General features: G+C 38.9%; 1 protein-coding gene across 6 annotated transcripts in view; it reads right to left on the bottom strand.

The window, feature by feature from the left end:
- ST7L (suppression of tumorigenicity 7 like) overlaps nucleotides 1-18,274 on the bottom strand; it is a 96,365-nt gene that overhangs the window by 46,692 nt on the left and 31,399 nt on the right. The window contains exon 12 of one of the 6 annotated variants that reach the window (XM_047784997.1): nucleotides 5,165-5,512. The exons of the other annotated variants lie outside the window; for them this stretch is intronic. Within the exon in view, the coding sequence (XP_047640953.1) occupies nucleotides 5,402-5,512 (111 nt within the window). The 3' untranslated portion in view covers nucleotides 5,165-5,401. Of the gene's footprint in view, nucleotides 1-5,164; nucleotides 5,513-18,274 lie in introns of those variants that run through there. 6 annotated transcript variants of the gene reach the window in all.

The following is an 18,274-nucleotide window of genomic DNA, read 5'->3' as shown; positions in this document are numbered from 1 at the left end:
GGAACCTCCACATGCTGTGGGTGCAGGCCTGAAAAGCAAAAATAAATAAACAAACAAATAAATAAATAAATAAAATGCATAGAAAAATGTATAGCAATATATACAGCAAACAGAAACAGTGGTTACATGAGAAAAACAGAACTGGGAGAGAAAAATAGGGGATTTTTTACTTTACAAATTTCTAAAGGGTCTGAATTCTTTTTTTTTTTTTTTTTTTTTGTCCTTTTGCCCTTCCTTGGGCCGCTCCCGCGGCACATGGAGGTTCCCAGGCCAGGGGTCGAATCGGAGCTGTAGCCACCGGCCTACGCCAGAGCCACAGCAACTCGGGATCCGAGCCGCATCTGCAACCCACACCACAGCTCACGGCAACGCCGGGGCAACGCCGGATCGTTAACCCACTGAGCAAGGACAGGGACCGAACCTGCAACCTCATGGTTCCCAGTCGGATTCGTTAACCACTGCGCCACGACGGGAACTCCTGAATTCTTTTTAAAAAGCACTCACTAGGGAGTTCCCATCGTGGCACAGTGGTTAACGAATCCGACTAGGAACCATGAGGTTGCGGGTTTGATCCCTGGCCTTGCTCAGCAGGTTAAGGATCCGGCGTTGCTGTGAGCTGTGGTGTAGGTCGCAGACGTGGCTTGGATCCCACATTGTTGTGCCTGCGGCATAGGCCGGTGGCTACAGCTCCGATTGGACCCCTAGCCTGGGAACCTCCATGTGCCATGGGAAGTGGCCCTAGGAAAGGCAAAAAAAAAAAAAAAAAAAGCACTTACGACTTTTATAACAATAATTTTTAAAAAGAATAGGTAGTGAAAGTGTACAATGAGCAGTGACAGTGAGGATGGAATAGATGGCTAGATCTGGAAGACATTTCAAAATTATGAATTGATCATTTGGAAAGGGTAAAGGTTAATTAAAGAAGATGATAATAAATACATAAATCAAAATATAAAAATAAGGAAAGGAAAGAAAAGTCAGAGAAGAGACCAAAAGATAAATTTTTAAAAGTTCAGTCTGAGGAGTTTCCATTGTGGTGCAGCAGAAATGAATCCAACTAGTAACCATGAGATTTCGGGATTGATCCCTAGCCTCACACATTGGGTTAAGGATCCAGCATTGCTGTGAACCGTGGTATAGGTGGCAGATGCAGCTCAGATGTGGCGTTGCTGTGGCTGTGGTGTAGGCCAGCAGCTGGCACCTCCAATTCGACCCCTAGCCTGGGAACCTCCATATGCCGTGGATGTGGCCCTAAAAAGCAAAAAGTAAATAAATAAATAAATAGTAAAAAATAAAAATAAAAAAATAAAAAATTTAATCTGAGACACATTAAAATGTCTGAGATACCTACTGGATACCCAGGTAAAAACTTCCATAACTAGATAGAAATGCAATTCTATAGACAAGGAAGGAAGCCAGAGTTAAAAGACACAGATTTGAAAATTATCAGCAAATAAAATATAGTCAAAGATTGGTGTTTCCATTGTGGTTTCGCAGGTTAAGGACCCAACATTGTCTCTGTGAGGATGTGAGTTTGATCTCTGGCTCGCTCAGTGGGTTAGGGATCCAGCATTGCTGCAAGCCATGGCGTACGTCAAAGATGCAGCTTGGATCCGTTATTGCTTGTGGCTGTGGCGTAGCTCTGATTCAACCGTTGGCCTGCAAACTTCCATATGCCGCAGGTACAGCTGCAAGAGTAAATTAATTAATTAATTAATTAAATATAGCAAAGAAATAAACTAAGGTTAGTACCTAGTATGTGCTACAGGACCTTCCATATTTCCTCCAAATCGCCTTCTTGTTATATCCAGAATAAATCAAAAATTGCTTGAGCCAAGTTTAACTAGTATTCAACTGTGGACAATACACTCAAATAATTACTCAAGTCTCTTGCTTTTCACTAAAAATATTAAAAATTAAAGTTACTTTGGAAAGCTATAGTTAAAAAGACATAATGATGTATGGTCTGATGATTTCTTTTATAACTCTAAACCCATACCTATGCTTACACTCAAATTCACTCTAATTTTGAATTGCTTTGATCTTTATAATTTATCTTTAGATCACTTTGTTTCTATTACTTTGCAAATCTTACAACAGCTTTTGTCCAAAAGCAATATAATTCTGACCTGAAGTAATGATAATGCTTTATAATCTTCCTCTTAAAAGCAGAGGTTTAAGAAAAATCTCTCTCAAGGCATCTGAAATTAAGGTACTTTGCTCTTGATCAGTCATGCACATCAAGAACCAATTTATCTCTGCAATTAGTTTTCTCAGTGCACATTCTATGAGATTGGACAGGCAGGCCAATTGCAAAGCATCCACATGGAGGTATATTAGAGGGGAGACTAAAGACAATTTCCAAAGATAAAGTAAATAGAACTGCTGTATGAATAAACTGAAAAAAAAAACCCCACACATAATACTACCTAATAGCCTCAGGAACAAAGGGAAAGTGATCTTGTATCAAAAAGAGAGGGAAGGGAGGCGAAAGATGGCACAAGCCTTGGAACAGCTGCCTTCCACAGCATCCTATAGAGCAGCACCTCAAGAGATAAGCATTTCACATCTCAACCCTTCCACTTGGGCCACAGTACCAGGTAATGGAGGGGCAAAGGCCTCACTGTGCTCTAAGCATGGGCCACGGATTTTAACACCACTTCCCTTTCTTCCCTGTCCCCCACTATGCCAATCAGAATCGCAAGTGAGTGCCCGTTTCACCTTTTATATATGCTGCTATAATATAGGGAGTTTGGCCAAAGAAATGTAAGCCTGCTGTCTTCTCTGATGGATGGGACTCATAACATCCTATATGCTTCCATTTCTAATCAACCAGAATGTATCAATTTATTTTAAAAATTCCCCTTGCACTTAAAAAGGCCTCCTGGCATGGTCTACTTTCTTAACAGCACAATACCCAAAAAGTTTTATTGTAAAGTAAGAAATCATTTTTAAAAGGCACAGATAACATATTCCTCAACATGTACTCAAGTTGTAGAGATTTACTAAACAAGTTTTTGTTATTGTTTTGTTTTTACTTTTTCATTAAAAAAAATTTTTTTTGCCTTCTGTCTTTTTAGGGCCATAGCTGCGGCATATGGATGTTCCCAGGTGAGGGGTCTAATGGGAGCTGTTGCCGCCAGCCTACACCAGAGCCACAGCAACGCCAGATCTGAGCCACGTCTGTGATCTATACCACAGTTCACGGCAACGCCGCACCCCCAACCCACTGAGCAAGGACCAGGATCAAACCCGCAACCTTTCTTCTGCTGAGCCACGATGGGAACTCCTGTTTTATTTTTAAATGTTTTACTTCACGCTTTCCTCAAGGACTTCTCTAAGACACAACTGAATTGTCCTCAGGGTATTAATTAATTCAAATTAGTTAATTCCTAATTGTCTCAATATCTTCACCTTCACCTCATCTCAGCAAAGGAATCCCCAAATCTTATACATACTACAGTACTAAAATAATATTCTCAAGGAAAGAGTACATAACGAAACAGCTTAAAGAGAAGAGAAAATTGGAGTTCCCATCATGGCTCAGTGATTAACGAATCCGACTAGGAACCTTGAGGCTGTGGGTTCGATCCCCGGCCTTGCTCAGTGGGTTAAGGATCCGGCGTTGCCATGAGCTGTGGTGTAGGTCGCAGACGTGGCTCAGATCTGGCATTGCTGTGGCTCTGGTGTAGGCCAGCAGCTGCAGCTCAGATTAGACCCCTAGCTTGGGAACCTCCATATGCAGCAGGAATGGCCCCAGAAAAGGCAAAAAAAAAAAAAAAAGAAGAGAAAATCATAACAGAGTATAATAAAGAATGATAGCCATAATAATCAATGCTGCTGTCTGACACTAAGACACTGTGTTAAACACTTCACATAAATCACCTCATTTAATCAGAAGCCATGATACTTTTGACACTGCTTTCCATGTTGAGTCAGATTCTTTTTTCTTTATTGTGGTGTAATTTAAAAACAATAAAATGTACAGGTCTTAAGTATACAGTTCAATGAAAAATGTAGACAAGCAATACCATTACACAAGAGGGTTCTCCTTTCCAGTTAACACCCCTACCTTGACTACCTGAGGCAACTATACTCTTTTTTTTTTCCTTGTCTTTTTAGGGCCACACCTGCAGCATATGGAGGTTCCCAGGCTAGGGGTCAAATCAGAGCTGTAACTGATGGCCTATACCATAGCCACAGCAATGCGGGATCCAAGCTGAATCTGCAACCTACACCACAGCTCATGGCAACACCAGATTCTTAACCCACTGTGCAAGGCCAGGGATTGAACCTGTGTCCTCAAGGATGCTAGTCAGATTCGTTTCTGCTGAGTCACAAAGGGAACTCTGGAAACTACTATTCTAATTCCTACCACAACAGACTGCTTTTGCCTTTCCTTGAACATCACTTAAATTGAATCATTCAGTATACATTCTTTTTACAACACGATATTTTAAAGATTCATCCATGTTTTGCTATATCAGTAGTTCTTTTCTTTTTGTTGCCATATAAATTTTATTTTCTTGGATGTATACCTTAGAGTAGAACTTCTGGGTCATAGAGTGAGGTACATGTTTAACTTTATAAGAAATTGTCAGTTTTCCAAAATGGTTGAATCATTTTACATATTCTTAGCAGCAACGTATTAAAGTTCTAAATGTCCCATATTCTTAGCATTTTATCCATCTTTTTAATTTTTAGCCATTCTGATAGAAGTAATACCTTGTTGTAATTTCTTTTTTTATGGTTGCACCCACAGTACACGGAGGTTCCCAGGCTAGGAGTCAAATTGGAGCTGTGGCTGCCGGCCTACACCACAGCCACAGAAACAAGGGATTTGAGCTGAGTCTGCAACCTACACCACAGCTCACGAAACGATGGATCCTTAACCCACTGAACGAGGCCAGGGATTGAATCTGAAACCTCATGATTACTAGTTGGATTTGTTTCCGTTGCACCACAATGGGAACTCCCCTTGTAATTTCATATTGCATTTCCCTGATACCCAACAATTGTGAGCACCTCTCCATTTGTTTATTGGACACTCCAACTATCTTCTTTCCTGAAATATCTGTTCAAAGATTTTGGCTATTTTTCATATTGTTATCATTTTATATTTATATATTATGGATATGAGTCCTTTGCCAAACAAATTTCAAATATTTTTTTCCTGTTTGTGGTTTGCCTTTTCATTTTCTTAACACTGCCATCAGTGAGAAAAACTTAAATTTCTGAAAAGTCCAATTTAGAATTTTTTCTCCTACAGTTAACTGCCTATTGTGTCCTAGGAAATCTTTGTCTACTCCAAATTTTCAAAAATAGTCTTAGATGTTTTCTTCTAGATGTTGTATAGTTTAAGCTCTTATATTTGTGCAATAGATCCATCTCAAATTAATGTTTATGTATGGTAGGAGGAAAATCCATGATTTTTTTCCACATTCAGACATCCAGATGTCCCAGCACCATTTGCTGAAGAGTTTCCTTTCCCCACTGAATTGATCTGGTGCTCCTGTCAAAAATGAAATGACAAAATACATGTGGACCTATTTCTGTACTTTCTATCCTGTAATCTTGTTTTTAAGGAAATTATTTCAAATATAAATCTAAAAACAATAAAATTTAGAAGAATTTGGTGGTAGTATGCATATTTAAAAAAACTCCAGTGAAATACTGCAGCAAGCTATTACCAGATTCTAAATTAGACAATACTGTAAAGTGTCATACTAAGAACAATCACATCTATACTAAATCACCAACATTTGTGAATTCCATATTTACAATTTAAATCATCTGTGGTATCTCTGAATATCTATGATTTAAAAAGCCATATTTGGAGTTCCTGTCATGGCGCAGTGGTTAACGAATCCGACTAGGAACCATGAGGTTGCGGGTTCTATCCCTGCCCTTGCTCAGTGGGTTAAGGATCTGGCGTTGCCATGAGCTGTGGTGTAGCCTGGATCCTGTGTTGCTGTGTCTCTGGCGTAGGCTGGCGGCTACAGCTCCAATTCCACCCCTAGCCTGGGAACCTCCATATGCCGCAGGAGCGGCCCAAGAAATGGCAAAAAGACAGAAAAACAAACAAACAAACAAAAACCCAAAATAAATAAATAAATAAAAACCTGTATTTTTATTATTGAATAAACCCACAGATTTGAATCATGTACTCTGAAGCTTGTGCACACATGTAACTAACTTACCTAGCTGACTCTTTAGCATCCATATCTCAGCAAGGTTCATGAGCCATTCTCATGTTTTACATTTCATGGGTAAAATTCCATGTTATACTGGTATTCCTTAACTATGGTGATTCACAATGGTTTTGGACCATACTAATCAAGAATGTGAACAATGTTAAAGAATCTTTTTTATACTAAAAAAGGTGAATTTAAAAATGCACAATGTGAGTTCCTGTTATGGCTCAGCAGTAACAAATCCGATTAGCACCTATGAGGATGCGAGTTCAACCCCTGGCCTCACTCGGTGGGTTATGGATCTAGCATTGCCAAGAGCTGTGGTGTAGGTCACATAAGCAGCTTGGATCTGGTGTTGCTGTGGCTGTGGTGTAGGCAGGCAGCTGTAGCTCTGATTTGACCTCTTGCCTGGGAACTTCCACATGCCATGGGTACAGCCCAAAAAAGCAAAAATAAATAAATATGCACAATGTACTTGAATAGACATTTATCCAAAGAAGATATACAAGTGACCAATAAGCCCATTAAAAGATGTTCAACATCATTAGTCATTAAGGAAATGTAAATCAGAACCACAATGAGATGTTATTTCACACCTGCTAGAACAACTATAGTCAGACGATAACTGTTGGCAAGATGAACAGAAATTGGAGGTTCCACTGTGGTGCAACAAGATTGGTGGTATTTCTGGAGTGCTGGGATGTGGGTTTGATCCTTGGCCAAGCACAGAGGTTTAAAGGACCCCATGTTGCTGCACCTGTGGCACAGGTCGCAACTGTGGCTCAGATCTGATCCATGGCCCAGGGACTCCATATGCTGCAGGGCATCCAAAAAAAAAAAAGATGTACAGAAATTGGAACCCTTAAAAACTGTTGGTGGGAATGTAAAATAGCACAGCCACCTTTGAAAAAGTTTGGCAGGCTCTCAAAAAGTTAAACATAGGATTACCATATGATCCATCAGTTTCACACCTAGGTATATACCCAAGAGAAGTGAAACCATGTATCTACATAAAAACTTGCACATGAATATTTATAACAGTGAAAAAGTGGAATCAAACCAAAGGCCCATCAACTGATAAATGGATAAACAAAATGTGGTATATCCATACAACGGATTATTACTCAGCCATAAAAAGAAAGGATGTATTGATACATGCTACATTATGCTAGATGAAAGGCCACATATTGCATGATTCAAAACCCACAGAGACGGGAGTTCTCGTCGTGGCACAGTGGTTAACGAATCCGACTAGGAACCATGAGGTTGCGGGTTCGGTCCCTGCCCTTGCTCAGTGGGTTAACGATCTGGCGTTGCCATGAGCTGTGGTGTAGGTCGCAGACGCGGCTCGGATCCCGAGTTGCTGTGGCTCTGGCGTAGGCCGGTGGCTACAGCTCCGATTCGACCCCTCGTCTGGGAACCTCCCTACGCCGCGGGAGCGGCCCAAGAAATAGCAACAACAACAACAACAACAACAACAAAAAATCCACAGAGACGGAAAGCAAATTACAGTTATCAGGGACTAGGGGAGGGATGAACAGAGTGTGACTGTTAACAGGGTACAGGGTTTCTTTTGGGGGAAATACAAATGGTCTAGGAAGTTCTTCTGTGGTGCAGTGGGTTAAGAATCTGACTCTGGTGGCTTGGGTCACCACAGAGGTGTGAATTGGATCCCTGGCCTGGGACAGTGGGTTAAAAGGATCCAGCATTGCCACGGCTACAGCAAAGGTTGAAACTATGGCTCAGATTCAGTCCCTGGCCCAGGAACTTCCATATGCCATGGGAGTAGCCATTAAAAAAAAAAAGTTCTAGAATTAGATAATGGTGCTGACTGCACAACCTTGTGAATATAATAAAACCCACTGAATTATATACTTTAAAAGGGTGAATTATATGGTATGTGAATCATCTCAATTTAAAAAAAGAATACCTTCTATAAAATTCCTTGATGGTTGGATAATAAAAAGTATGAGATATAAAAATGAAACAGAATACTATGGAATATTTAAAGGTATGAAGTATTTTCCACTATAAAATTCTATTTTAAAAAATCTAAAGTATAGTTGATTTACAATGTTATGCCAATTTCTGCTACACAGCAAAGTAACTCAGTCACACACATATACACATTCTTCTTTTTCTATCATAAAATTTTAAAACCTATAATTTCTATACTAGCTAAAAGATGTACTATCTTTTTCTTGTTTGGTGACTAAAACAAAATGTTTATTGAACCAAAGCCATGCCTAGGTAATGAAGAACAAGTCAAAAACCATTAAAATATGCTGTTCTAATTTTTTCCTATTACTATCATAGTTACTGCATATTGAAATTTATTTGGTAGATTACAAAAATCTGTATAAGAGTTCCCTGGTGGCCTAGCAGGTTAAGGATTTGGCATTGTCACTGCCATGACAGGTAGTGCTGTGGTGCAGGTTTGATACCTGGCCTGAGAACTTCTGCATGCCATAGGCGCGGCAAAAAACAAACAAAAAAACTCCAATCTGTATAAGCAATCAATACTGATGAAATACCTAAAGCAAATTCATAGCCTGAGGAGATTTATGTGATCTTTTCCTATTGCACTTCTAACAGCTTCCAGCTTTAACAAACTGCACAGCTCTGGACCTACAGCCATTTCTGTTGTAGTTATGTGGAAAGTTGTCAAAATAGTTCCTGCTAAAATAGCTTTATTCTTTGTTATTTTACTGGTAAGATTCATACAACATTTGAAAATCTACATAATATATATATATTTAAATTTCACTGTTCATTAGGTTAAATAAGTTATCATGACCTACTACTGAAGTTTGAGGAAGAAAACCCATAAAGCCCTTTATATTTGCTAGCTCCAGCTGAAAGAAACAGGAATAGAGACTGTAACAGAGAGAGAGAGAGACAGAGAGAATATCTGTACATACTTCATCGCTTATAAAACCCTAGCAAAAGCAGACAGCTGTAAATTCCAGAGCTCTCCCAGTTCATATAACACTAATGTGATTTAAGTGGGAAATTATCCAAACTGTTGGAACATAAAATTTCCCCCCCCAAAACCTTAATTAATTATTGTGTTTGATAACACGCAGGTTAAATTAAACTGCCCATCCACAAACAATAATGTATAGTTACAGCACAATTCTACTTAGCTAGATACTTTGATAGAGTTGAACTGTCAACTGGCTTTGACATTTAGTTGAGGGGAAAATATGTAAATTTTCATCTATGAATAAAAATGATTTTTTTTTATGACCACACCCACAGTATACAGAAGTTCCAGTCAGAGCTGCAGCTGCTGGCCCACACCACAGCCACAGCAATGAAGGATCTGAGCCGAGTCTGTAATCTACACTACAGCTCATGGGAAAGCCAGATCCTTAACCCAAGTGAGGCCAGGGATCGAACCTGCATCCTCATGGATACTAGTCAGATTTGTTTCTGCTGTGCCACAAAAGGAACTCCCTAAAAATGATTTTTAAAATGTTGCAGTATATACATACTTATTTAAAATATTTATATTTTATTAAATAATATATTTTAGTTTTCTTGAGGTATACATTATATATCACAGATTCACCACTGTAAATATATAGTGCAATGATTTTCAGTAAATTTATACAATTGCACAATCATCATCATAAGAAGTTCCCTCATTCCTATTTGCAGTCAATTCCCATTCCTATCCCCAGTCCTGGAGAACACTGATTTGCCTTTTGTGTCTATGGTTTTACCTATTCCAGAAATTCCTTTTTTTTTTTTTTTTTGGTCTTTTTGCCTTTTCTAGGGCCGCTTCCTGGGGCATATGGAGGTTCCCAGGCTAGGGGGTCTAATCGGAGCTAAAGCCACCGGCCTACGCCTACGCCACATATCCAATTATTAATATGTATTACATATCCAATCATTTTTTTAAATTTTTATTTTTAAATTTTTCATTTTTTTTTTCTTTTTAGGGGTGCATGTGCGGCATATGGAAGTTTCCAGGCTAGGGGTCAAATTGGCGCAGCCACTGGCCTACCCCCACAGCCACAGCAACGTTGGATCCGAGCCACGTCTGTGACCTACACCACAGCTCACAGCAACGTTGGATCCTTAACCCACTGAGCAAAGCCAGGGATCGAACCCACATCCTTATGCATACTGGTTGGGTTTGTTTTCTGCTGAGCCAACGGAAACTCCCAACAATTTAATTTTATAATTTGGGCAATGCCTGGTATTTCCACTACCGTCCCCTCACCCAGGTACCTGGAGTAATAGTTGTGAAAAACAATACACAATGCCTACCATCAGTAATTCTTAGTGCTGAGAATATACTTTACTTGAGAAAGCTTTAAAGCAGAAAAGAACTATAGAGAGCAGATAGCCCATATTTTGTTATTTTGAGTGGGAATTAAATAATATTTTTAGACATCTTAATGGTGTATTTATTTTGAACAGTTCTGACTAATAATTTCTGCTCATCTCCTCACACAAGGAACAGATTTCCATCCCATCCTGGAATAATAATGATAACAAACACTTCTGTAAAGTTTACTACGTGTCAGGCACCCTTCTAAGCACTTTAAAGATATGAACCCATTTAATCTTATTAACACGTCTAAGAGGTAGGTATCGCCAGTTTACACATGAGCAAACTCAAGTTAAAAGAAGTAGTTTAAGGTAATACAACTAGGAAGTAGTGGAGTCAGACTTCAAACCTAGGCAGTTTAGTTGCAGAATCCATTCTGTTAAGCACTCTGCAACATGAGACAGCAGGGCATTTCATATGAACGTATTTTCAGGTCTCTGCTTCCAGTAATGGAAGACTGGGTAATTTGGATCACCCCTCCCAGAAAACTAGAAAAGCCTTCGACTTAAAAAACTTGCATCAAATACATCAGAGAATTACAAAGGGTAAAGAATTACCAGGTCAAGTCCAAAGAAGGCAGACATCAGAGAAGTAAACCACCCTTGGGGCTTCTTTTACTATAAGGACATTTTCCAATTCTGGAAAAGATGGCTAGGAAGCTGTTCAGCCACTTTGCTTAGTTTCATAAGGCTAAAAGAACATAAGTCAAAGTTCAAGGCCTGTCAAGAATGAGAGCCCTGGCAAAACGCTCAGCATTGGATTGGGAACCTGAAGTTCTGCATCTTAAGAATAAGAATGAACCAGAAATAAACTAAAGCTTTCATGGCCTGCAGTCCAACTTCAAGTCACCTGGGTAGACCAGAAAATATCAATCACTGAAACTGAATTAAGGGGATCCTGTCCTGTGAGTGCTTCTTCTAGGAATCTAAGGACAAAGAAATTCCTCTCTAAAGGAAGATAAAATTATCTTAAGTTTCAGGCTATTTCTACAATTTTTCCAATAAAATGTCAGGCACATGGGCAAAGAAAAATCAGGCATAAAATAAGACAATATGAACATGATGCAATGGGAAAAAAAAGACAATTAAACAAAAGAACTTACAAAACAGAAACAGACTCAAAGATTTTGAAACCAAATTTATGGCTACCAAAGGGGGAACATTGGCGGGGGGGGGGGAAATGGATAAATTAGGGGGTTGGGATTGACATATACATACTACTACATACTGAATAGAGAGGTAACAAGGACCTTCTGTATAACACAGGGTAATCTACTCAATACAGTGTAATAACCTATATGGGAAAAGAATCTGAAAAAAAATGGATACATGTTTGTGTATAACTGATTTACTCAGCTGTATACCTAAAACTAACACAACTTTGTGTTATACTTTATACTCCAATAAAATTTATTAAAAAAGATACTATAACTCCAGTGGATAATTTTGAGGGTATAAATATTCACTGTATTATGTTTATATTTTAAAGAATATAACTGATTTTTTTTATAAAGAGGAGTTCCTGCTGTAGTGCAGTGGGTTAAGAATCTGACTGCTGGAGTTCCCGTCGTGGCGCAGTGGTTAACGAATCCGACTAGGAACCATGAGGTTGCAGGTTTGGTCCCTGCCCTTGCTCAGTGGGTTAACGATCGGCGTTGCCGTGAGCTGTGGTGTAGGCTGCAGACGCGGCTTGGATCGCGCGTTGCTGTGGCTCTGACGTAGGCCGGCAGCTACAGCTCTGATTCGACCCCTAGCCTGGGAACCTCCATATGCCACAGAAGCAGCCCAAAGAAATAGCAAAAAAAAAAAAAAAGAATCTGACTGCAGTGGCTTGGGTCACTGTGCAGGTGCAGGTTCTATCCCTGGCCAGGCACAGTGGGTTAAGGATTTGGCTTTGCCACAGCTGCTGCACAGCTCAGATTCAATCCCTGGCTTAGGAACCTCCATAGACTGCAAGTGTGGCCATTAAAAAAAAAAAAAAAAAAAGTCATGTGTTTGCCTTCCCAATAGAATGTGAGCTCCAAGAAGACAGGAACTATACTTAATTCATGTTTACCTGGAATTCATCTAGGATCCAGTGGGTGTTCAATAAATACTTAAACGAATGAATAAGTGAGTGAATGAAGAGATGAATGTAGAAAAGAATGATTAAACGAAACACTGAAGCGCTTGAAAAAAAACAGATACACAGAAGTTCTAGATATTGGGATAATCAGAGAAAGACTTTAAGATAACAAATTCATACTATTTTCAAAAGACCACATTTAAATTTTTTTTTCTTTTTAGGGCTGCATCTGCAGCATATGGAAGTTCACAGGCTAGGGGTTGAATCAGAGATGCAGCTGCAAGCCTATGTCACAGCCACAGAAACATCAGATCTGAGCCGTATCTGTGATCTCACTAAGCTGGGCCAAGGATTAAACCCACATCCTCATGAATACTAGTCAGATTCATTACCGCTAAGCCACAATGGGAACTCCACTATATTTAAATTTTTGGTAGAGAATTTGATACTATAAATAATGTCGGAGATGTGAAAAATATTCAGAAATTCAAGAAGTGAAAAATGTTTTAAAGGGGTGAAATCACACAGAGTATGTTCTCTGTCCAAAACGCAATTATGCCAGAAATCATTGACAAAAAAATAACATCAGAGTTCCTGTAGTGGTGCAATGGGATCAGCAGCGTCTCTTGAGTACTGGGACACAGGTTCTATCCCTGGCCTGGCACAGTGGGTTAAGGATCTAGCGTTGCTGCAGGTGTGCAATAGGTTGCAACTGAGGTTCAGATCTGATCCCTGGCCTGGGAAATCCATACGCTGCAGGGAAACCAAAAAGAAAAAAAAAAAAGATAAACTTCATATGTTTGGAAGTTGAGAAATATACCTCCAGGAGTTCCTGTCATGGCTCAGCAGAAACGAATCTGACTATTATCCATGAGGAAGCAGTTTTGATCCCTGGCCTCATTCAGTGGGTTAAGGATCTGGAGTTGCCATGAGCTGCAGTATAGGCCACAGATGCAACTCAGATCTGGCATTGCTGTTGCTGTGGCAAACGCCAGTGGCTATAGCTCCATTCAGCCCTAGCCTGGGAACCTCCATATGCCTTGGGTGTGGCCCTAAAAAAGAAAAAAAAAAAAGAAAGAAAGAAAGAAAGAAATCTCTAAATGGAATAAATATACCTCTAAATTAAAGAGTAAGTTATAATAGAAATTAGAAAATATTTTGAACTAAATTATATTTAAAAATATAGCATGCGGTATAATATAGAATGCAGTTAAAATGGTATTTAGAGAGAGATTTATAGATGTAAATGAATATATTAGAAGAGTGAAAATTAATGAGTTAAGTACTTTTATAAGAACATAAAAGAAATTGCCACTAAGATCAGGAACAAGACAAGGATGTCCACTCTCGCCACTACTATTCAACATAGTTTTGGAAGTCCCAGTCACAGCAATCAGAGAAGAAAAAGAAATAAAAAGAATCCAAATTGTAAAGGAAGTGAAACTACCAATGTTTGCAGATGCCACAATACTATACTAGAAAATCCTAAAGACGCTACCAGAAAACTGTTAGAGCTCAACAGTGAATATGGTAAAGCTGCAGGACACAAAATTAATACACAGAAATTCACTGCATTTCTACATGAAAGAAATCAAAAAGAGAAATTAAGGAAACAATCCCATTTACAATGAAAGATCAAAAAGAGAAATTAGGGAAACAATCCCATTTACCATCACATCAAAAAGAATAAAATACCTAGAAATAAACATACCTAAAGAGACAAAAGACCTGTATTCTGAAAAATTTTAAGATGCTGCTGAAAGAAATCAAAGATGACACAAACATATGGAAAGACATACCCTGCTCTTGGATTGGAGGAATCAAAACTGTCAAAATGACTGAACTACCCAAGGCCATCTACAGATTCAATGCAATCCCTATCAGATTACCAAGGGCATTTTTCGCAGAACCAGAACAAAATTTTTTTAAATTTTAAAATTTTTTTATTGTTGCTTTATTTATTTATTTTTGCTTTTTAGGGCCACACCCACGGCATATGGAGGTTCCCAAGCTAGGGGTCGAATCGGAGCTACAGCTGCCAGCCTTTGCCACAGCCAGAGCAATGCAGGATCGGAGCTGTGTCCGCAACCTATACTACAGCTCACAGCAACACCAGATCCTTAACCCACTGAGCAAGGCCAGGGATCAAACCCACAACCTCATGGTTCCTAGTTGGATTCATTTCCACTGTGCCACAATGGGAACTCCTAGAACAAAATATTTTAAAGTTTGTTTGGAAGCACAAAAGATCCAGAATAGCCAAAGCCATCCTGAGAAAGAAAAATGGAGCTGGAAGAATCAGGCTCCCTGACTTCAGACTATACTACAAAGCAACCATCATCAAAACAGTATGGTCCTGGCACAAAAACAGAAATATATACCAGTGGAACAGGATAGAAAGCCCAGAATTAAACCCACACACCTACAGTCAACTAATCTATGACAAAGGAGGCATGAAAATGGAGAAAAGAGAGCCCCTTCAATAAGGGGTGCTGGGAAAACTGAACATACATGTTAAAGAATGAAATTAGAACACTCCCTAACACCATAAACAAAAATAAACTCAAAATGGATTAAAGACCTGAAAATACAACCAGATACTATAAAACTCTAAGAGGAAAGCATGGGCCAAACACTCTCTGATATAAACCACAGCAATATCTTCTCAGATCTACCTCTTGACTAATGACGATAGAAACAAAAATAAACAAATGGGACTTAATTAAACTTAAAAGTTTTGGAGTTCCCGTCGTGGCACAGTGGTTAACAAATCCAACTAGGAACCATGAGGTTGCAAGTTCGATCCCTGGCCTTGCCCAGTGGTTTAAGGATCCAGCGTTGCTGTGAGCTGTGGTGTGGGTCTCAGACAAGGCTCGGATCCCGCGTGGCTGTGGCTGTGGTGTAGGCTGGCGGCTACAGCTCTGATTAGACCCCTAGCCTGGGAACCTCCATATGCCGCAGGAGCGGCTCAAGATAAGACAAAAAAAAAAAAAGTTTTTGTAAAGCCAAGAAAACCCTAAACAAAACAAAAAGACAATCCACAGAATGGGAGAGAATATTTGCAAATGAAGAAACTGACAAGGGATTAATCTCCAAAATATATAAACACCTCCTGCAGCTCAATACCAAAAAAAAAAAACCAAAAAAAAACCAACCCCATCAAAAAATGGGCAGAAGATCTAAACAGACAATTCTCCAAAGAAGACATATGGATGGCCAAAAAACATATGAAAAGATGTTCAACATCACTAATTATTAGAGAAAAGCAAATCAAAACTACTATGAGGTACCACTGTATACCAGCCAGAATGGCCATCATCAAAAAGTCTACAAACAATAAATGCTGGAGAGGGTATGGAGAAGAGGGAACCCTCTTACACTGTTGGTAGGAATGTAAATTGGTGCAACTACTATGGAAAACAGTATGGAGGTTCCTCAAAAAACTAAAAATAGAACTACCATTGATCCAGCAATCCAACTCCTGGGCATCTATCCAGAGAAAATGATGCCTTGAAAAGATACATGTACCCCAATGTTTGCTGCAGCACTATATACAACAGCCAAGACATGGAGGGAACCTAAATGTCCATCAACAGTGGAGTGGATAAAGAAGATGTGGTACATATACACAATGGGGTATTACTCAGCCATAAAAAGGAAAGACATAATGGGATTTGCAGCATCATGGATGGACCTAGAAATTATCATGCTAAATGAAGTTAGTCAGACAGTGAGATACCAACATCATATGTTATCTCTTAAATGTGGAATCTAAAAAGAGGATACAATGAACTTATTTGCAGAACAGAAACTGACTCACAGACTCTGAAAAACTTATGGTTACCAAAGGAGAGAGGTTATGCGTGGAGGGATGGACTGGGATTTTAGGATGGAAATGTTGTAAAATTGGGTTGTGATAATGGTTGTACAACTATAAATATAATAAAAGAGGGCCAAAGATAGTTGAAAGAAGGTCATAAAGAGCAGAAATGAATGAGCCAGAAAACAAATAGCAGAGATCATCAAAGTCAGGTCTTGGTTCTTTGCAAAGAACAAACTGATAAGCTCCTAGGAAATCCAATACAGGGAGGAGAAAAAAAGGTAGTCAGTGTTATAAATAAAAAAGTGAACATTACAACTGATCCTGCAATATATTAACAAGGTAATAAAAAGATTTTTTAAAATCTTTACATCAATAAATTTGATTTTTTTTCTTTTTTCTTTTTTTGTCTTTTTGCCATTTTTTGGGCCGATTCCGTGGCATATGGAGGTTCCCAGGCTAGGGGTCCAATCGGAGCTGTAGCTGCCGGCCTACATCAGAGCCTACATCAGAGCAACATGGGATCCGAGCTGTGTCTGCGACCTACACCACAGCTCACGGCAACACCGGATCCTTAACCCACTGAGCAAGGCCAGGGATCGAACCCGCAACCTCATGGTTCCTAGTCGGATTCTTTAACCACTGAGCCGCAATGGGAACTCCAATAAATTTGAAATTTTTGATGAAATAAATTGTATCCTAGAAAAATAACCACTTATCAAAACTATGGTAAAAAGAAACAAGAAATATGAATAATTATGGAATGGTTAAAGAATTTTAATTTGTAATTAAACTATTAATCTAAAGAAATAAAATTTGGAATGAAACTCCTCACAAAGAAAAGTATTAGATAGCTTTGTCAGGAAATTCTACCAATCATTGAAGGCAGAAATAATTCTAATTTTTATACAAATTATTCCTAAGAATGATAAAAGAGGGACCACTCTTTGTTTTACAAAGCCAGCAATTAAAGGAAAAGTATAGACCAAAAATATAAGAAAAGAATGAAATGAACATAATTAATGCCACAATGGTGGTTACCTTCAGGCAGGAGACAAAAACTTGTAATTGGGAAAGATAAGGTGGGTTTCTGGGGACTGACAATGTTGTTTCTTGACCACACTGGTAGTTTCTACTCATCTTCTTTACAACAAATTATTAAGATCCACATTTCTGTTTTTTACACTTTGCTATATATATATCACAATTCATATTAAAATTTTTACATAAATTTACGGCACCAGTTTCACTTAATGAGAGAATGCCATTTATCTGCTGACTTTCACTCTTTTTTTTTTCTGCTTTTTTTTAGGGCTACGCCTGGAGCATATGGAGGTTCCCAGCCGAGGGGTCTAATTGGAGCTACAGCTGTCAGCCTACACCACAGCCAGAGCAACTTGGGATCTGAACTGCATCTGTGACCTACACCACAGCTCATGGAAATGCCGGATCCTTAACCCACAGAGCGATGCCAGGGATCAAACTGGCAACCCCACGGTTCCTAGTCAGATTTGTTTCTGCTACGCCATGACAGGAACTCCCTGACTCTCATTCTTATATTATAATATTCTTATACTTACTCTAACAGATTTACGACTTCCATTTCTTAGAGATTATCTTTTAGAGATTAACCTTTAATGTTTACTAGTTTCCAAATTTCACTAACACATTATACTGGAATCAAAAGATATAATCACATTTTGTAATAAAGGCATATTCTTAAATATTTTATACTTCCTAACTTGGGCCATTGTTTTTAAAACCCAAAATTTAATCTTGGATGATAACAAAGATTAACCAATAATCCATATGTCTGCAAGGTATAACATAAAGACAAATGAGATGAGTACAGTT

The sequence above is a fragment of the Phacochoerus africanus genome, chromosome 6 (genome assembly GCF_016906955.1).
Source record: "Phacochoerus africanus isolate WHEZ1 chromosome 6, ROS_Pafr_v1, whole genome shotgun sequence".
NCBI classification, from domain to species: Eukaryota; Metazoa; Chordata; class Mammalia; order Artiodactyla; family Suidae; genus Phacochoerus; species Phacochoerus africanus.
The sequence above is the reverse complement of the archived record's forward strand: the minus strand, read 5'-3'. Positions and strand labels throughout refer to the sequence as shown.